The 22,465-nt window shown below is 39.3% G+C and overlaps 1 protein-coding gene across 3 annotated transcripts in view; it reads right to left on the bottom strand.

Moving 5' to 3' along the window:
• Positions 1 to 22,465, bottom strand: part of RNGTT (RNA guanylyltransferase and 5'-phosphatase) — a 119,919-nt gene that overhangs the window by 37,488 nt on the left and 59,966 nt on the right. For 2 of the 3 annotated variants that reach the window (XM_083433518.1, XM_083433519.1), the window contains exon 12: positions 5,482 to 5,550. The exons of the other annotated variant lie outside the window; for it this stretch is intronic. In XM_083433518.1, the coding sequence (XP_083289644.1) occupies positions 5,482 to 5,550 (69 nt within the window). The remainder of the gene's footprint in view (positions 1 to 5,481; positions 5,551 to 22,465) is intronic. 3 annotated transcript variants of the gene reach the window in all.

Below are 22,465 nucleotides of genomic sequence, written 5' to 3'. Positions count from 1 at the left end.
TAACAGTAAGAGCTGCTTGACAGTGGAACTTGCTTCCTTGAAAGGTGATGGACTCTCCTTCCTTGGAGGTTTTTAAGCAGAGGCTGGATGATCATCTGTCATGCATGCTTTAGTTGAGATTCTTGCATTGCAGGGGGGTTGGACTAGATGACCCTTGGGTCTCTTCCAATTCTACAATTCTATAATTCTCTGATAAACCCCCCAGCAACCCAATTCCACTTGACCTCTTTCCTTTATTGTGGGATGTTCTTATCACTAGAAGCACTATAGCACAGAAAACTCAAAAAGTATTATCAGTGGCAGCAATAAAACATAAAATAGCATGTTTCTGGGAAACTAATGCCATCTGTAGACGTGCTGCTTCCTGAACAATGTTAAAAATGCTAACGATGTTCAAGTTTACAGTACCACTGAGAACCTTATTATAAAAGCAGAAAATATCTACCAAAGTTGTATGTCAAAAATGTCTCAAGTTATGGTACAAATATGCACCATGGGTGCTAATATTCAGTATATGGTGAGACATATAAGCTTGAATGTTTTCTCTTTATGTTTAAAATACATTTTTAGAAAAGAGTTATTGGCAGGACTTCAATTTGATAGAAAAACCACTGTGAGACCCTAGATTCTAGGGGAGTCCCTGCTCCACAGGAAATGAGTATAAGATTGACTGGTAGCACATTTGTATGTGTATTGGGAACATTTATAATATCCCAGTGCAATGTATAAGGTGCCTTACTCCCAACCAATAATAAAAATTGTCCCATTTATATTGTGTTTGCCTGTCTTCATTTTTTCTTTAAACAGCTCTTCATATAAAGGGGTCATACATATCTGCATAGGACATTAATCAATTGACACTGATTGCAGGCAGTGGGTATTACAGTGATATCAATATTAAATAATAATAATGCAAGGACATCTACTTCTAATAATGGTAAGTAAAGCCAAATCTTAGCTTTGCATGCACAGTTTCTAATTAACATTATTGAAAAATCTCTTGCCAGCTCACATAATAGTTTTCTTAAAAATCATAAAGAACTAAGAAACATAGAGCACCAATTATACCCTAGGAGGTGGTTTAGGGGAAATTGCTTCTGTGGTGTAGCACAAAACATAACCTTTTGGAGCCATATAATAGATTATTAACCGGTACAATCTGAAGTGCACTTTTACAATGCGGCACACTGATGAATTTGCCCTGCTTCATTTGGTATGATGTAAATAACTAATAGGTCATTATGGATTCCAGCTAGCTGAGACTGTTAAAGAGTATTATAAAATATTTGTGGCTTAAAGCTAACTTTATTCTTTTACTCCTTTAAATGTATTTAAAAGTGCTGTGAAAGATTTTCTACTCAAAAGTACAAAGAATTTGAAGGCATATTGAAATTTACTCACTTATTTCTGGATAATACAGCTAGTTTAATTTAATGAGATGTTGGTTAAAAAGAAAAATTAAGAAAATGCACCATTTTAAAGTTTGGGCTTTTAATGTATTTAAAAGAAATCCTAGATACTGAAACCCTAAAATAACCAAAGGTCAACAAATGTATTTTGAAACTCGTTCCCGATTAACAACAACAACGAAAAAAACTTTCGTTACAAAATGCACATTTCTAATTCATCTTTCTCTATATGGAGTCAGAAATCACTTTAGGAAAGCTTTATAAATGAAAATAAGCTGTCTTCCCTTTTCAGAGGAAGTCAATAATGCTTCTTTGCAGTAGGTAAATCAATTTTGCAGAGACTGCTTACTTAAATATCAAGTGGCCTCAAAAGCCCAAAAAGACATCCCACAGAAGGCTGTAATTTCCAAAGCAGCTAGCTTAAATAATTTTCCTTAAGAGTAAGCATTTTGAGTTTCTCTGACCAGTACCATTTAAAAAGAAGCAAAGATTTCTGAAGTATCGGTTTGAACAAAAAAAAGGTAACACTTGCAAAAGGGGCATGTGAATGTGAATTCATAAATCTGCAGTATTGCTTAGATTGAAAAATGCTCCAATAGTAAAAACTACCACTAAATTGGTACAATTTTCCCTATAAGAAAGATTGTAGATTTATAAATAAGTTTGCATTCTCATTGCAGACATAGGCATTTTAAATGTCTACTCTCTCCAAACAAGTGGCAGAGCAGAGAAAAGAGATGAGCAGAATAAAAGGAAAGGGTCTGAAAAAGAAAATAGAAGAAGAAATAGAAAGGAAGTAACCTCTCATTTTCTGTCCCCACAGTGCATTTTAATGTCAACTATGTGCACATTGCAGGCAGGATAGCACTTCCCTCTGCTATAATCAAGGCATTTGGCGTATTTTAAATGCTATCAGAAATATATCTGTACTCTGATAAGGCTATACAGTGGTACCTCTGGTTACAAACTTAATTCGTTCCGGAGGTCCGTTCTTAACCCGAAACCGTTCTTAACCTGAGGCATGCTTTCATTAATGGGGCCTCCCGCTGCCGCTGCCGCACGATTCCTGTTCTCATCCTGGGGCAAAGTTCACAACCCGAGGTAACTACTTCCGGGTTAGAGGAGTTTGTAACCCAAGGTACCACTGTGTAACAGTACTGGGATGTAGTTCAGGGGTCACATGTGGTTCTTTGACCAATCTAACTGTAGCTCTTGAGCCAACAAGGTTGTCTGTGGGTTTTGGAGTTCCTGACATCCTCCCTGGCACACAAGGCATCTCCTGCCCTCTGCAACTACTTGGGCTGCAGGTGCCACTGGGGCTACAGGGGAAGTCTCAGGAATTCAGCAGACAGAAAAGGTAATTTAAGAGGCAGGCAGTGTGGGGGGGGGGGGACTATACAGTGGAGAGGGACGAGGATGCTGAAGCAGCATGGGGTGGGGGAGAGAAGCAGCTGTCTAAAGATGTGGAAAGGAGCAGAACGTCACTGGCTGCTAAAGACTGCTGGGGTAGTATGAACACCATAGAAAGGGAAGAAACAAAAACAAGCCCAGGGAAGAGGAAAAAGGAGGAGTCTATCAAGGCCTGGAAAGTGGTAAGCAGTAGATCAGTGTTGCTCATGGTCACCGTGCAGGAGTGAGGCCCAGTTTATGGGGCCTTCCCCAATTCATCCACCACCCATGATCTGCAGGCCACACTTAGAAAGGGGGATTATTACTCTGCTCTCTACAAGGGCTTTTTAAAGGGCATTACAGGAGAGAATTAATCTGCACCTACCCTAGAACTTTCCCTTCCACCCATGGCATAAAGGAGGCGCTTGTCTCCCTCCTTCCAAGTTAAAAAAAACAAAACCCTTAATCTTTATTTGTAGCATTCAAAAAGGATCTTGTGTAACTATTTCTGTAGGAAATGAGCTGGACCCACCTCACCACCCTGCAGTAACATTTTCTAATTTGATGATGGAGTCTGCAGTGGCATCTAATCCTTTCTTCTATTCATGCAAGAGTCTTACGAAATGCCATTTATATACGTAAAGTAGCTTTAAGCATAATATTATCAAGATGTTAAAAGAAAAAAAGCAAGTATGAGGAAGGAAATAAAAATTTAAGCCAGAATGGAAGATATTGTATTCAATGTTAAAGGAGGCATAGCCCTGTAAAATGTATCATCACAATAAAGGAAGCAACTTGAAGTCCTACTATGATCAAATAACAAACAAAAAGTTTTATCGGAATACCTTCCTGGATCACAGTTAAGGAGAAATAATCTAACCATGTTAAAATTAAGCAGTCAACAAACCTCATTTTCTGCATTCATTAGAGTAGCTGGCCAACTGAAATCAGCTGATAATATTGTATATCAATCTAAAATCTAAAAATGAATTAATGTTTGACTACTGTGTAAAGGTTGTGCACATCTTGTGGCTCTCAAACTTTTGATGGTTGGCATCTGTGGCTCAAAAGGTCTGAGACTTTGGCCACAGTGGTCATCTATAGTTCACAAGATCATGTTGGCAATGTGGGCTCTTGTGTTTAGATGGACTTTGTACATGGGAAAGGATATAGACCAGAGAATAATACAACAGCACAAAACTACTCAATTTTCTATGGTGGATTTCATTCATATATATATATATATATATATATATATATATATATATATATATAATTTCCAAAGTTTTAAAGATTTGTACACTTGAAAAACAACATTTATACCTACAAGAATATCAAGAAATAGGATGAAAAAGATACACTAAAAGCCTTGTGTCTTCTAAAGTTTTAAACATCACATGATTAGCATTTGCAATCACTAATACATATTGATATAAAAAGATGGACAAGATGTTTCAAAACTGTCACTGAAAATCAAAGACAGATGCAGCATCTTGAAATATATATGTGGGATGGGGGGTTTCCAAAAGACTAATTTTTCATTGGTTATATAAACACAGTGACCTAATATGGGTTCACTAGCTGTTAAAACTTATGGAAAATAATATGAGATATCTGGCTTCTATTTTTGGGCTACAGAGGTCAGACTGAATGCCAACGGTGCTCCAACACTACAAAAGGCTGTACAGTTATCATAAATCCAGACTAGGCTAACTCAAGGTGTCATATAGTTAAAATACTCTCTATTATTATTCTAGCTATAGCTAACACATTTAAAAAAATGAAGCAGAAGGGCAGCTCCATGCTACTATCTACTGTACAGTGTCTACTACAATAGAGAATCAACATTTTTCTCTTACAAATGTTCTTTGCAGAAAAGTCCATGAGATAAAAGAAAGAAACTACTTACTATTAACTTGTATGGAAACTGGGGTTTAACACCAAAGCTAATGACATAAATGTCAATTTTTTTATTCATGTTCAACACAGGTTTATGGGTGATAAACATGTCCTGTATTTAGCCTATTCAAAGTCACCACACTTTGAGGAAAGGAAAGTAATATCAACAACAACAATCTTTATTACGGTCCAGAGACCCAATAATTTTGTTGGGAAAGGAAAGTAGTATTACTACTGCTTCCTTTTCATATTTGTTCCATATAATTACCCTTTCTGTTGCTTTTCTGTATATTTAACTGCCAAGTCAATACGTATGCCATTCTTTATCCCATTAACAAGAATGTCTTTTTGCAGGAGAATTTCCACAATTCAGAAATAAAATAGTAAGCAAGATTTGTACATTTTCATTCAGTGCCAGCTTTTATTTTATTCTTTAAGATAATTTACTCAAACACATTCAATCAAATATTGATAAAGATAGAAAAGTACAAGCAATGTGCTCAAATATTCATGGTCTTTGTATTAAGAAGTGCTTGCAGAAAACTAATAATTTGATAAATTTTTGTGAAGGTTTCAAGATAGACACAGGATACTGCATATCTAAGCCAACGGATTCTTCAGAAAGCCAAAAAGAATGGATTTTAGGGTCAAATAAATAAATATTTGCTTAAATATTTTTCTGGCAGTGAATGATGAAATTCTCAAGCACAAGTTGATGAAACCCCCCACCCCATATTGAAACCATTATACAGTGATTTAAAAAGTCAAAATCATGGCAACTTACTCCTACAGGCTGAAAAATTAGTCCGTCCACTTCATGACTGACTTCTCTAGCAAAATTTCCCTCAAGAAGCTGTAAAAAACATCAAAGAGTTATTTGGTTTTACAATAACAAGAATAGTAGCTATGCCAAAAACTAAGACATAGACATCTACATCAATGCAATAAAGCATTTACTGGAAAACACTGGTTTCCAGCATCTACTATTCGCTTCTCATTAAATAAACAAGCAGGTAAGTTCAGAAGATAAGCAGAACAATGAAAGCCATGAACTAATTCCTTTTTTTCTAAAGTTTGCACGCTGACGATTGCACTGCAAGAAGACATACGGCCAATTCAGACTCAACAATCCTCCATAGATAAAGTACATCTTATTAGACATTGAACAAGCCTTGCAACCAAGTGCCCTGACCTCACCTCCATGAGAGGCAGCCGCCAGTAGTCCTGCATGATTCCAAGGAAAATGCATAGGAACCATTTTACATATTAACTGTCCCTATATGGGTTGCATTATTTTCCCCTGATTTCACGTGCATGATTGATGTGTCCAGACATAATAGTAAACAATGATTTACTATTAATAACTTCTCCCAGCCATGCCACTCATAGCACACTAATGTGGCCAATGTGTTCTCCTTTCTATAAGTCATCTTGCTTTTGAATATCCTTCCCAACACCACAATTTTTTTTATTCCTGTTAGCTTGTGGAACTTGGAAGCTTTTATTTGTGAAGATTTTATTATGAAACCCACAAATATTTGGAGATAGAAGTATGTTGAGGTGAACATTTTGTTATTAGCGGTTTTATATGATGTCCTCAAAACAAGTCCCTGGAGACAAAAATTACTTCGCAGCAATCTGTGGGATGAACCTCTTAAAACCTAGCCCTCATGTGAACTGAAGAATATTTCCATTTAAAAAAAAAAAAAACACCATAGACTACTGATCTTATTCTGCAAAAGATGAAAGGTGAACACCCATGGCAATGCTAAAAAAATACACTAAAAACTAACTTACTTTCCTCAAAGATTTTGAAAAAATACTAAAATGGCCACACAAAGCATAATTGATTCAGTAGCTTGCTGATTTAAAGCATACATATACTACAAATACTTGCTGAATGAAATATAATTCACACTAAGGAATATGTCAGTTTGAACTACTGAACTACTCAAATGAGCAGACACTCTGTCTCCACCTATCTGAATTCTGAAAGTTTTATAGGGGATATACACATTTTCTAAAACTTTAACGATGGTAGATTGAAGACGATGAGGATGCTACTCAGTGCACTTGAAGATGGGAGGCAAAACTAATCTGGCATCTGGCAATAGATAATAAAATAATCCTTGCAAAATACATAAATGTGATAATATTTTTTGTTCCAGTGATTATGGTATGGTATTTTAAATTAATTAAATAAATAAATAAATAAATAAATAAATATAAAACAAAGATAAACCAAGCAATGATTATTGGGACATCTGGGATGAGCCATAGGATTTGGTTAGCTTCCCCACCCCAACAGACCATTTTGACAGGTGGCTGGGTCCACCCACATGTACATCTCCTGACATCACCATGATGTCAGGTGGACCAACTTCAGCTATCCCAGCCAAGTTTCCAATTTTGTTACAGGTAACTCTTTGGTATTCGGAGATGGCCTGAGCATTAGACACCATTTTCCTTATGCGTGTTGTCTCTCTCTCTCATATTCAGTTCCTTAATTTACCAGTGAGTTCTGAGCAGCAGAGATACAACGGCTGGAATACAGGTAGATGAAGACACCAAGCACAACCAAGTACAAGTAAGAGTTTTTCATACCTTAAAAGCAGGATAAAAATCTTAACTTCAAACAAAATAAACAAAGAACAGAAGCAATTTTAAAAAAGAAAACCCTGTTGTATTTCTCCAGTTAAGACAGACATAGAACGAAGCAACTGAAGCATTTCCAGCCTTTGTTAACAAATCAGAGTGAAAAACGGCTGCGTTCTCCGCTACTTTTTGTCAATTTTCTTGAGAGGGGAAAAAGCGAGATAGTACTCCTATTTCGACGACAAAACTGAAGCCCCTACCCCACGCTGCCCCCAGAGAGCTCCTTGCTGAGGTAAAATTTCAACTAGTGACTTGCAATGTAATTACTGTATCTGGCCAGTTTTTTCAACATACTAGGTCAGGCTGGCTGTTGGAGAGAAGGAAAGTTCACTGTACAAAACTCTAAAGATAGCACAATGTTATTATCAATAACTATAAATTGCAACATAATTGTGTGGTTTTTTCCTGAAAAAAAGGAAAACAGTATGAAACTGCTGCTCACTAATAGCATCAGCTCACTAATTACTATCCATGATTCATTAGAAGCATTCCAAACCTGATTAATGTCAGGTCAAGTTTAACATATGACGGGGTTTATTAGTAATGCTTTGCTATCCCACAGCTTGTCAGTCTTTCACAGCGAGCGCCATCTGTTACATGTAGAAATAAGTCAGAACACCGGTAACTCTGACTTACTGCTAGTCACTAATGTATGCTTTCAAAGTTGTCCAGGACACTTAAACTAATAACATTTGACAGCATTAGAAAGCATGTCTGACATATGTTTGCTTGCTTTAAAGGCTATTCCTACTACTGCATCTTCTTTCATATAAATTGCATATGATTTCATATAACAATCATGAGAAATGAAACATGCCTGATCTTACAAGCCTATGTTATTATTATTATTATTATTACTAACTATATATGAATCACACTCAGCATGTTCCAAGCAATTATAAAACATTGCATCAGAGCAGTGTTCAATATACAGATCTGGTTTTCATAATCAACAAATAATCCTAAACTGTAGACCTGGATTTCCAAAATGATGAAACTGCAAATCTAGGAGCATTCCCCACGGTCTCTTTAGTCAGTGCCCTGAGGCAAAATGGTCTCTGCCCAAATGCACCCCTCCCAGATGGACCCTGCAGCCTCTATATTTACATCTCAAAAAAGGTTCTTCCTCGTCCTTGATCTTAGAAAGGGGGGAGTTATCAACTGCTCAACTGCTCTTCAGAAACTTTCAAAATAATTATCTAACAGAGCAATCCTAAATTTATCTACTCATGAGGAAGTCTCACCAATTTTACAATAGGGTGTCCTCTCAGTTGGGTGTATACAGAATTGTAGCCTAAACAATTGCAGCCTAAAGAGAATGGACACCTTTTTATCACCTATTTTTTAAATGGCACATCAGTTGAAATCCAGGCAACAGAAGTCACATGTTACATTAAACCTGAGAGCAAAAGGGATTAAGAATACAGGTACCTTGTTATATTTAACGCCTTCAAGAAATTATCCCCCATACATGTAGTGAGAATATATTAAAGTTTAAACTGAGTGCGCAATCACATTATTAAATTCAGAGCGGTAATTCAGTGCCTTGGTGTGTTATTCTCTTAAAAGGTAAAATTCTTCCATTAATTTCCCCAAGATGGTTTCAAGTGCTACTCAAATAAGAAAACCAAACATGTTTTGAGATGATTTTGCTGTAAGATGTTGGAGAACACTTCAAAAGGAAGTGAGATACTTAGGGCATAAAGCACCATTTCAAAGAAAATATTTTTCGGAATTTCATTACTGTGTATTCCAAACATATCAGTCAGAATCAGACAATGGCTGCTTTTGCCCATTCACATTACAAGGACAAACAACAGTGAACCTTAGGCTCTTGCACTCTTCCCTCCTACTCTAGCACAGCTGCAAGGAAGAAGCTAGAAACTTCACTTCTGCTTCATATTAAATGCAACTTTTCATGACATCCAGACCCAGACAAACTGTGGTTAAATTATGGCTTGGCTGGAACCAGCAAAGATGTCCCAGTTTATGCTGGGCCTTACAGACCTTACTGTATTGCTGGAGGGATTCTCCTGTGGGTTTACTCATGTTTGGTTGTTGCTTGCATCAGTAGCTGGCAGGATAAGTTAGGAGTGAGACATGGGAGACTCCTCTGCTGCAGTAGGGACAAAACTGGTAAGCTGCCAAATACTTGCGGTGTGGTTCGTATAGCCTGGTTTCTTTGTGCCATTATGACTCTACCAGTAATGCCAACATTCAAAGCAAGTTTTGAAAATAACCCACCAATTTCATATACTGTTTAAAAGCAACAAGAAAAAGGTGCATCTTGGCAGTCTGGAGGTGGTAAACATGCTGGTTTGGAGTAAGAATGCAATAATAATAATAATAATAATAATAATAATAATAATAATAATAATAGCAGCTCTGTTCATCGCCTATCCTGTACTATTCCTGGGTACAAGTCCAGCTTTGTTGACTGCTTTTTCACTTCTTTAGTTGAGTATTGTAGTCTGAGGAATACATGATGTGAATTCTCAAGTTTGCGTTTCTGTCCAATGTCTCTGAGGAAATACAAATGCCGTTGTAAGGCTGGATGCAAACAATGGCTTTTGTGATATGCGCTGGGTAGAAGCTGGAAGCATGTAGGCATGTGTAGTGCTCAGCAAGGTTTCCATTTTCAGGTGGTGCTTGCCTGTCCATTATGTAGTTGCACAATAATGTCCACTAAATGAAGTAGTTCAGAGATTGGGAAACCTTTTCAGCCTGAGCTTCTAGGCAACCTTCCAGGGGTGGCAGGCCAGTGGGGGGCAAGGCCAGAAGCAAAGGTGAGCAAGAAACGCTAATTTACTTTCATAGTCCATCCAAGGAAACAAGAAACATTATCAAAGTTCAAGGGCACATTTTAGCCAGGCAAAAGCACTCGAGGAGAGTGCAAAGCAGGGCCAGTGAGGGATGTGGTATGGGGAGAAGCCAGACAGAGATGCCTAGAGGGCTGCATTCTGCCCTGAAGTCTGAGACTTCTGGTCTAGCTGGCGGTGGTGGGGTGAAACTTATCAAAATCCTGGTGGAACTTCTCAAATATCTCCTGTCCATATGCACAGATGATAAATAAGTTATCAATACAGTGGTACCTTGGGTTACATACGCTTCCGGTTACATATGCTTCAGGTTACAGACTCTGCTAACCCAGAAATAGTGCTTCAGGCTAAGAACTTTGCTTCAGGATGAGAACAGAAATCGTGCTCCGGCGGTGCGGCAGAAACAGGAGGCCCCATTAGCTAAAGTGGTGCTTCAGGTTAAGAACAGTTTCAGGTTAAGTACGGACCTCTGGAACGAATTAAGTACTTAACCCAAGGTACCACTGTATATCTTTAGCAGAGGAAACGCTTTTAGAGGCTGGAGGTGAGAATCATTGATCTAAGTCAGCCTCATGGCATTGGCATGCTGTGGAGCCATACAAGTACCAGGGTCAGTGGATACATTTTCTCTCCAAAGAAAATGTGCAAAATGCAAAGTGGCAGAGTTTGGCAATTAGATGTGCTAATCACCAAATGGAATGATATTCCTGATTGCCGTAGTTGTCATGTTTTGGTCCATTGCTGGATACTAAGGAGGAGACAAGGCTGCTGACAATGTAAGGCTGATCAGAAATTTCAGGACCACAGATAGCTCCCAAGTTAGCAACTTGCTCCAATGAAGATTGAGTGCAGACTGGTGCCTCTTAAGTTTCTGTTTCTAGGCTACTTCCTTCAGGCTCCATGCCCTTGTGGAGAACTTCAGCACCTTCAAGGGACAATCCTCTAGCAGCCCTCCTTTGTCCCACAGCCTCCCTCATGGTATGCTCCGCTATGCTGCTGGACTAGTGAACTGCAATGGGAGGCATCTGGTTCCTCACGCACCCATGGGGTCCAGAATCTGGCCCTGCAGCCTCTAGTGGTCCAGGAGCTTCTTCTGGGTATTCCTGTCTAACAGACTCAGGTACTTAGTAACCAAGTAAAAGAAATATGACCATTAAAAGCCTTAAAAAACTCTATTCAGATAAAATACAGGTCTTACAGATTCCAGCCCATTAAAAGAGGCCACAGATACCCAAAACACTTCAAATTAAAGGCCAGAAGTCTGGATATAGAGGGAAGTCCATGTTCCAAGTTTATTGCACAAGAGAGATAACTAAATCCCTATTTGATACCAAGCAGATAATTAGTTATTTTGCATAATAACTGATAATTTGACTCAATACATAAAAGAATAAAAAGTATGTTGGCTTGACAATATTGGGTTGGTGAAGACATATACTTGTCTGAGAATGCTTAGCATTCCTTCCCCTTATGGTTTTGTTCTATAGGCTACTTTTAAAATGAGACTGCATTTTAAATTGTATTTTAACCTGCATTTTAAATTGGTTGGGGGTTTTTTTGTTTTTGTTTTTTGCCATATTATGTTTTTACTGTAACTTTACTGGTGTTAGCCGCCCTGAGCCCAGCTCTGGCCAGGGAGGGCGGGGTATAAATAAAAATCATTATTATTATTATTACTACATTATCCTAAAGACAACCCTGCTTCCCTTTCCTTTTATCAGGTAACTACGATGTGTGTCGGTTTTGCTTATATTACTCATTAATGAACCTTAAATAAAAATATAGGAATCTATTTCCAGCCTAGGTTAGCATCAATGGAACTTAGAAAGAGAAAAAACTCTAGGTCACAGCAACCCTCTCCACTGCGGCAGAAGACAGGAAGGCCAGAGGACAGTTAGCCAGGCTGCCGGGGGAAGCAGCAGAGGATGGAAGATGCATTGTGTGCACTGTTCAAAGGAAGAATGGACCAGGAGTGTGGACAGCTGTTAGGACAGGAAACAGAAGAGTAAACGGGGGGGGGGGGGAGAGCAGCCATTAGAAGACAACTAGGAAGAAACAACAGAAGTGGGGGCAGTTCACTGTGATAAAAGACAACCATGTGTGGCTTGCCAACTTGGAAACATCCCTGCTCTAGCGTAGTTTATTTAGGCTTGGAAAGATTGCTGTTGGTGATGTTAATCATGATCCAATCAAAGCCATTTTTTCAACAGAAACTTGAAATCAAAACATTATTTTCGATGAAGCAGGAACTATGCAAAAGGGAAGGGTAGTGAAAGAAGGCATTAAAGGATAGAGCAATGGAAAGACTTAAAAGCATAGCAGAACAGTATTGATTTTAATCCTAGGTGCATATCTTCTAGTTTTCTTGAGAGCAACTGGACAAAATAAAGGAGTAAGAAAAGCAGAAATATTGAAAAAGGGAAGGCAGAGAGAGGAGAGAAAACAGGAGAAGATGACAAATAGGGCAAAAAACAAGAAGGAACAGATGGAGCTGGAAGAAGGGCAGGGAGAATAATAATGCCAATTCTGGCAGGAAACAGAGGGCTGATAGGTGAGGTGATTCAGTCCTTCCTGAAGGCATGGAAAATGAAAACAAAACTGAAAATCAAACAAAGAAAAGGGGTCACAGTTTTGGCAAAAAAAATATATCACCAGATGGTGTCAATTGTTTCTCCACCTAAATATGGAGCTTGGAAGCATCCAGCAAATACACACATTTCTCCACATCTCTTCTCATGTAATATTACTTCTATTCCCTATATGCTGCATTTTTCACTTTACACTGATGGATTGGAGTCCCCCAAAGTAGCCTTCCAACTTATATTAATTACAGTTAATTCAAAATGTATGAGACTGGAATTTCATCATTTAAAACCTCTCCCTACACTGTTAAGAGCTAGAGGACAGAACATTATTAAATATGGTACTATCTAAAGATAACAAAGACTTCAGAAAATGACAACTGTGCAAACATTAAACAAAGCAGGAAAAAAACAGGAGGTGTACAGTTTCAGAATGTATACTTGCCTCAGGGTTTGAAAAAAGTACCATGCTGTTTTATGGTTTACTCTTAGAGACAGAGTTTACACTTCAATTTGTCTCGTGCTAGGACCAGCTGTCATGTTTTAAACACAAAATATTCTTAGAAACAACACATCATTGCTATACTGTATTGTGGAATTTGAAAAAAGTTGCATAGGAAGACTTAAATGTCATTATTTAACTTTCTGCACTAACCTTTTGCTCACTGTGATCTACAGTAATCCTCCATGGGATCATACCCCTGTAGGGTGCACAAGGAGACAAACCATCATGTGCCTATACTAGAAAGTCTTAATAAGTCTTTACAGTTTTTCATATCATCATGATAGAGGGGAAATGTCAATAATACTCTTTCTCAAGGATAATACTGGCTTAAAGGTAAAGGGTAAAGGGACCCCTGACCATTAGGTCCAGTTGTGACCGACTCTGGGGTTGTGGTGCTCATCTAGCTTTACAGGCCAAGGGAGCCGGAGTACAGCTTCCGGGTCATGTGACCAGCATGACTAAGCCACTTCTGGCGAACCAGAGCAGCGCACGGAAACACTGTTTACCTTCCCACCAGAGCAGTACCTATTTATCTACTTGCACTTTGATGTGCTTTTGAACTGCCAGGTTGGCAGGAGCAGGGACCAAGCAATGGGAGCTCACCCTGTCACGGGGGTTCGAACCGCTGACCTTCTGATCAGCAAGTCCTAGGCTCTGTGGTTTAACCCACAGCGCCACCCGTGTCCCATAATAGTGGCTTAATAATGCTATAAAAATGTATACAAAGAAATGTGAACCTTAAGTCTACTCATGCATGGCTCACACATGTATGAACATCACATGATTTGACAGCTGAATATGTGAACAGATTCCTACGGAAAACATCAAATTTAAGGATATATTAAGTTCCATCTGCCATGCGTTGCTATGTGAAAGTTCACTCACATATGCAAGTTACCAAATCATGTCATAAAGGTGCACTTGTGAACTAGTTTTCAGTTATCTCGCTTACAATATATAAGAACAGCAACCTACATCCAGGGTAGGCATGTTTTAAGCTTGCAGGATTTACTTTGTATTATTTTGCTAAACCTGGCAATATCATTATAATTAAAGAATTCTGAGCCCAGTAAATTGATTTTGAGTACCAGAACTGAGGGGAGCCAAATCATCTAATGACAGCTCATACAGATATTAAGTAGCATTGGAGACAAAATGGTGCCCTGCAGCACCCAATAGCAAATGTGCGGAACACCTCCCCACCCTATCCTCTGGATTCAACCATCTGGACCCATGGGCAAAACAACACTGAAAGATCATGAAAGAGCAAGGCCATACGCCATCTGTGCTTGGCAACTCTTAAGCTTTCTGAAAATTTCAAGGTTTCAAGCAAGCCTTTACCTACAAAGACAGAATCTAAAGAACTCCCTCCCAACTGAGATCAATGCTTGACAAAGACCTTTATATTTCCATAGGCATTGTTTTTGTTTTCCTTATTAATTTTATCCACGGCATGCATTTTTTAATCTCGCTGTACACTGCTTGGAAACTTCATTGTTAAGTTGTATATAAACTCTTGAAATAATTAAAGATTGAGCTTCATTTCATATAATGGGAGTAGCCAAACAACAAGTCCCCCCCCCCCTTTCAGCGCTGCCAAAATGCTTATACTATGCATACAAGTGTCCAGGAAGCCCAGATTTTCTAGCTAGAGAAGATTACACCCTGGAAAATGTACAAGGAGAAGGGTATGACCAGGGGAGTAAGAATGGGAGGGAACAGGAATGTCATCTGATGAGAGACTTGAGGTGCAAAAAACCGAAGTGTTACAGAAGATGTGATGGGCAGGGTTTTTGAAGATTTGGCCCTGACAAGTCTAAAACGTCTGCAGTTTAATACAATTTAAATGATATTTGTGACCCCCAATGTTTGCATGAAACTCAACTTAGCAATAGTGGCTACCGCTGGCATTTCTTAGGATTACTTTATCCATAAATGTATCAATTTTCAAGTATTAATATTTTAGACTTTTAGAGAAAGCTTCACCAATTAGTTACCATAGTCAAAAAGAAGCGCCTGTCTTTCTCACACACACACCCCCGGTCACCCATTGCTAAAGTAACTCCTGACCACCAGGGAGGTATGTAATATTTTGGATAAACTGAAAGGCAAATGGCAAATTGCTTTTCTATGAGAATCACATAGGTGAGCTTTTTTGCAAAGTTTTCATTTGAATAAATTAATTACATTGTAGCTTAAATTATTCCAGTAGTAATATCAGAAGCAATAAATAATTACACATTATTAAATTACTTTATTATTGTTAAGCACACGTCCCCCCTTTGTTAATAAAATGATCTCATATCTCAAGTGCACCCTGAATTTATTTCATATATTAAAGACAAATATAATCCTCAGAATGGACTAATTATTTGATCCAAAATGAGTAGGTGGGTGCTTTCCACAGCCCTTTTGTTCTTATACAAAAATGAGTTGTGACATGCCCAAACTTGCATCATCTTTCTGCCACTGTATGAAGAAATATTTGATTTTGAAAGAAAGAAACTTTTGGGTGGCAGGAGTTGCAAACATTCCTCCCTTCTTCCTTTATCTATTTCACTTGACTGGCCTCTCTGGTCACTGTTATCAGTAGGAATTCAATCCAACTCTTTTCCTTTCATTCTGGAAGGACAGGTCATTCTCCCTTCTTTGAGTTCTAACATGTCACAAACACCTCCCTCTGTCCTCTTCTAATTTTTAAAAATACAGGCTAGGCAGAACTGAATTTCAGATCAATTCCAGCTCTCCTCATCCTGGGTCTATGAGAACTTGTTGACGACAGACACATAACATAATGTAGTTTTTCTTTATTTAAAGAAAAGAAAATATTTTGCTGACTTCCCTATGAGTTAAATGGTTTCTTTGAAGCAAATTCACTCATGGGAACCCATTCACTGATGAACACTTTATAAATCCTCTTAAAGGGAGTACATAGTAAGCATACAGTAATAGCACAGTAATCTGAAGTTGTAATAATAAATAGTAAGCAAGCTGACTCATACTTAGTCAGACCATTGGTCCAGCTAGCTCAGTATCGTCTACACTGATTGCAAGTAGCTCTCTAGGATTTCAGTATTGTCTACACTGATTGGAAGTGGCTCTCTAGGATTTCAGGCAGGAGTCTCTCCCAACCCTACATAAAGATGCTGTGGATTGAACCGGAGACTTTTTGGTTGCAAGGCTACTACTGAGCGATGGCCTTTCCCAAGAAACTTATACTCATTAAACAAAAACATGATATGAAGTAGCATTCCTTTAAGCCGAGTGGGGAAATTCAAGATGTTTACACTTTTTGGCTGGTGATTAAGTATCATTTTGGTGGAAAGGCAAAAGATCTGTTGGTACAATGTACCCTGATTAAGCAAGATTAAAATGCCTATTAGAATTACAGTTACGCTATGGGTTAAACCACAGAGCCTAGGACTTGCCGATCAGAAGGTCGGCGGTTCAAATCCCCACGATGGGGTGAGCTCCCATTGCTCGGTCCCTGCTTCTGCCAACTTAGGAGTCTGAAAGCAGGTTGAAGTGCAAGTAGATAAATAAGTACCGCTCCGGCGGGAAGGTAAACGGCGTTTCCGTGCGCTGCTCTGGTTCGCCAGAAGCGGCTTAGTCATGCTGGCCACATGACCCAGAAGCTGTACGCCGGCTCCCTCGGCCAATAAAGCAAGATGAACACCGCAACCCCAGAGTCGGCCACAACTGGACCTAATGGTCAAGGGTCCCTTTACCTTTACTTACTCTGTTGTTCTTATAATCATAATCTATACATGGGATTCAATTCTCTGACTGCAGTCCTCAAAATGGCTCCAGGCCACAAGGGAGAGGTATCCTTGAGGAAACCCTCAAGATTGCAGAGCAGTCCACAGAAATCAATGGAGAAATCCATTAATTTAAAGTAACTGGATGGGGCATCAAGTATGTCCTTCCACACTCTAAAACCCAATGAGAACTGAGCACAAACCCAACTGACTGTTGGGGAAGTTGAATGGAATGACTGGAATGTTGATAAGTAGCATTCTACACTGCAACATTTTGTTGTAGATATTCACTTGTCCCTTATCTTTTCCAATGCTCAAAGGTGAGTGATGGTCCTTATGTATACCAAATGGCACCGTCTACATGCAAGAGGGAGGCATCAGCAAGCTCAGGGATCTCCAAGGTTTGCAGCAGTACAATAAACCTTTGTAGGTGGGAACCTAAGAGGGGAACTGAAAGACAACCCAGTAAGTTCTGAGTATGCTCAGTGTCTATGGAATACTTACTGCTGGAGTGAGGGCAGGAAATCAGGAGGAGGAGAAATGGGAGTATCATTTAAAAGGGGAGCATGACTAGTTGGAACAATGAACAATAACACTCCATACTTTTAACTTTTTCTGGGGTCTCATTTGAATGTAATTAATGGAAGAAAATCATTTGTTACTACACAAAGAGCACAGATTGATAATATGATCTAATATAGTCCATTATAAGAACAGGGTTACACTTCAAGTATATTTGAAAGTCTAATGGCCACTGAGAAGCAATTTCCATATTGACATCTTGAGGTAGATGTAAACAATATTCACCACTGTTACTTAGCAAGGAGGAAAAACAAAAGACTAAAAAAGTAAGAATGAAAGAATATCTGATTATTTCAGTTAAAAGTACATGCAGCATTCAAATGCAGCAAGAGTTCATGCTTCCAGCAATGTGAAGATTTATTCCTTGTCTGATGACCTTTGTGGCATGCTGCAAAGCTCTTCTGTTCACTCAGGCATTTACCAATTGGAATGGTAGAGAAGAATCGTATGCCGGGGTTGATGAGCTTTGCCGAGTGACATTTTAGTTGAGGACATAATAGTATGTTATGTTTTATACATGAACTTACAAGTGTCAACAGAAAAGACATTTAAATAAAAAAAAAGTATATTACTGCAATGGACAACGTAAATGAGGACAGAAACAAATCACCAAGTATTCCAAAAGCTTTCTGTGTTGCTTTTTAGGTTAAGAGTGGACATTACAGTACATCCACATAGTCTACATCCCCATCAGTTCACCAGTTTACCAACAACATCTCACATTCCCAAAATGCAGTAACTAGAGCCTGAGCCCCAGCTTGCTCCACTCGCCAACCCCCAACACTCCCTCAGCTTAGCCCCCTAGGAACTTTCCCTTCCCCTGCAATGAATGACTAAGCTCCATTTTCCACCTTCCAAACTCTATTTCTGAAGCCACTTCTTTCTTCTATTCCGCAGTCCCACTTTACCTGCACACATCCCATTATTATTATTACCACCCCCCCCTTTCCTTCCTCCTTTTTTCAACTCTCACTTCACACGGACTATCTTCCACTTCCATGTTTCCTCCTCTTTCCTATTTTACAGCCCACTTTGCACACATGCCCCATGATGATGTATGTTGCTTTATCTTTGAGATGAACAGAATCTTAAGAACAAGCCTGTCAGTCAAATTGTTCAGTTGATGGATGTACATATATGGGTGCTTGCCTGTTAATAAGATACCCGTTCTAAATGAATACATTGAATCTGGAACTTCATGTTGAAGACAACAGATAGTATCAAGATTGAAATACATGATGTGAAGGATGAAGAAGATAGAATCATTTGTATATTCTATTCCAACACTGAGGCTCCAAGCACCGAGGGCCTTCTGGTGGTTCCCTCACTACAAGAAGTGAGGTTACAGGGAACCAGGCAGAGGGCCTTCTTGGTAGTGGCGCCTGCCCTATGGAACGCCCTCCCATCAGATGTCAAGGAAATAAGCAACTATCTTACTTTTAAAAAACATCTGAATGCAGCCCTGTTTAGGGGAGTTTTTAATGTTTAGTGCTGTATTATGTTTTTAATATTCTGTTGGGAGCTGCCCAGAGTGGCTGGGGAAACCCAGTCAGCTGGGCTGGGTATAAATACATTATTATTATCATCGCCATCATCATCATCATCATCATCATCATCATCATCATACCTCAGAGTTAAATTTAAAACTGGTAGCCTTCTCTACAAACTGAAAAGCAGCTCCTGAGGTTTGGGGGACCTGATTCAGAGGCCTTCTGAATCAGTAAAAATAGCAAAAAGCCTCCAAAATTTATGCTGTTTGTTGAGGCCCAGTGCATCCAACCCAGTGGAACGGCATATCTGTATTACTGTGCCTCCTACATATTATTTTTTACCCAACTATTTCCATATTTTAAAAAGGTCATTAAAAAGAGAATCTTGGGAATATGCCAGTCTAATGGATGGCAGGCCACATAAATGGGCACATGTAGCTGACCCTTGCTATAGTTAAATTCAAAACTACAGATAAATAAAAATATTTATTCCAGAAAGGCATTTATTCTGACCTTAAAAACTGAAAGCCTGTTGACAGCAGTGAAATGGTTGCTGGATATCTAGACTTTCAGTGCATTAGCATATCACCCCAAAATACTAAACTAATGTCCTTCAGAAACTAAAATTAATGTCACTGCCCTTTGGTTTGTTTTTGTTTTATTATGTATTTTGTGTTCTCTTTTGTATTTTTATGTTGTGAACCACCCTGAAATCTTCAGATGGAGGGAAGTATACAAATTTGATTAATAATAATGTCACTGTCCATTTAAACAGTTGTAAAAATATAAAAGAACAAATTGGATTTTGGAGGGGAAATCGGTTGACTAATTGTATGGACAAGCTTGTTCTATTTTTTTTGAAAATTATTGTTGGTATTTGTACATTAGAAATCACAAAGCCCTCAGCCACAGGCTCTCTCACTGCCCAGCTGATTAGAGGAGAGCTCAGATTGGAGCATTCTTCAGCTGTTCCATGCACTAATTAGCTTGGCTGAGAGAAGGGATACAACTGGATCTCAGCATTTCAGCACAGAGTGATGGGAGACAGGCCACGTTGGAAAGGTGGGTGGGTATTTGTGTGGTGAATGGGAAGGTTGTGTCTGTGAGGAAGGAAGTCAATACCCACCCATGCAGTAAATGCTATCTGAAATGGTCAACTACAAATCTAATTAAATTATGTTCATCACTGGCGTAACTTTGCTGAAATGTATGGCAAATCAAACACAGATTACTACAATCACTGGCAAACACTGTTTTAACCACTTATTGGTTTTACCTACAGTAGACAAGCTATTCATCCCCTTTGAACTCACTAAAGTCAGTAATAGCATCAAACATATTCTTCATACAAGTCTGTTTTTCAGAACTAGGTCCTCCCCTGTCCCCTAATATGCAACTTAATTTACAAAGCAGAGCCGACATGCTGCTTCTCAGCTTTGTTTCTCCTTATGTTTTATGATTTGGTTATTATCTTGGGCATTGCTTTTTCAACGGAAAACCAGGAAGGAAAAGGTTTCATAAATGAAATTATCCGCTAAACTTAACTCATTTTCCAGACAGAAATAGCCAAAACATACACCTTACTCCACTGGCAAAGCATAGTTTTCTTGGACACAATGTAAAACCAGAAGCAGCCCCACATGTGTCTGTCACTTCTGATTAACAGGTTCTCAAGCAGGCCTAACTGGTGAATTCTTATTATCTGCTTCTCACAAGCAGCTCAGGACCCAAGAGGAAATGCTCTCTAATGAAAGCACAATTTAAGCAACCATTACAAATGGCAGGCCACAATCTACCAAGACTTTGGCTTGCCCTTTAATTGATTGATTTGATTTACACTGCACACCTTCAATTTCCAAGAGTTCCCAGGGTGAGAACATCACTCTTGCTTCTCCTTTAAAAACAAAAACAAAAATCATCCACTTGAACGGTACTTTCTAAATGCAAAAGTTGATTGCCATGGCCCCTGACCCTGGAGTCTCACAGTGCTCTGAGGAAGACTTGAATAAGATGGTGATTCAGTCTACTATACCTTGACAGCCTTTACTATCTCCATCTGTTCCCTCCCATCAACTTTGAACTCAAAGGATAGGTCCCCAGAAGTCCATATCTTAGATCCATTCAAGAGCCAAAGGATACAGAATCAGGCAAGGCCCTTTAAGAAACACAGCCATCTCTTTCAAGAGAGTATGCCCTATTGGGAAGCACCCTTCCATTGTGGTTTCAGTTCCCTGTTAAGGCAAATTATCTTTGCAACAGGGCTCACTGGAGCTGTCCAGGGTTCTGTTTTATCCCTTGATTTTACCTGAATGACTTAACAGGACTGGACCTTCCATGACTTTACCTTACTGCAGGGCCGGGGGGGACGGACCTTTTTTGCTCCAATGGCCAGGTCTCTATCTGATCCTGCCCACAAGCCAACTTTAACAGGTGAGATGGGCAACCCAACAGCCAATAACTTTATGTCATTCTGATGACACACGATTGACAGGTATGTTCTCCCACCCACCTATCAAAATCCCTTGCATAAGGTTCCCAAGCTTGGGAACCACAGTTCAAAATGCATTGCCAGACCAATGCTTTGCAAACTGCTTCTCACTTATCTTTTCAACCTCTTTCAGAGGTTGAAAGAAGTAGCATGAGGTGGCTTCAAAGAGCCGTGCTGAACTGGAGAAGCAGTTTCCACTTAATTCCTCCTCCTTGAGCAAGGCATTCCTACAACCCATCTGCTGATTAGCAGTTGAGAGTATTTCTTGATCCAACAAAGGAACAATTGGAAGCCCGCTTTAAACTCCCAATTATTCCTTTGAAGAACTGCCCTGATCCACCCCACAGATCTATGACGTCAGGAGTGGGGCGTATGCATGTGCCTTCCCCAATAACGCTCCATATGCTAGATGAGGACGTGTTGCAGACCAGGTTTAGCCCATGGCCAAAGGTTCCCCACCCCTGAAGTTCACACTGACTGACTTCACCTGCACAGAAGAAACTCAGCTGGACTGGCCAGACTCATGTTTGTAGCTTCGAGAACACTGTCCAACCATCTCGTCCTCTGTCGTCCCCTTCTCCTTGTGCCCTCCATCTTTCCCAACATCAGGGTCTTTTCCAGGGAGTCTTCTCTTCTCATGAGGTGGCCAAAGTACTGGAGCCTCAGCTTCAGGATCTGTCTTTCCAGTGAGCACTCAGGGCTGATTTCCTTAAGAATGGATATGTTTGATCTTCTTGCAGTCCATGGGACTCTCAAGAGTCTCCTCCAGCACCATAATTCAAAAGCATCAATTCTTCAGCGATCAGCCTTCTTTATGGTCCAGCTCTCACTTCCACACATCACTACTGGGAAAACCATGGCTTTTACTATACGGACCTTTGTTGGCAAG

The sequence above is a fragment of the Podarcis tiliguerta genome (genome assembly GCF_965153285.1).
Source record: "Podarcis tiliguerta genome assembly, chromosome: 3".
Taxonomy (NCBI): Eukaryota; Metazoa; Chordata; class Lepidosauria; order Squamata; family Lacertidae; genus Podarcis; species Podarcis tiliguerta.
The sequence above is the reverse complement of the archived record's forward strand: the minus strand, read 5'-3'. Positions and strand labels throughout refer to the sequence as shown.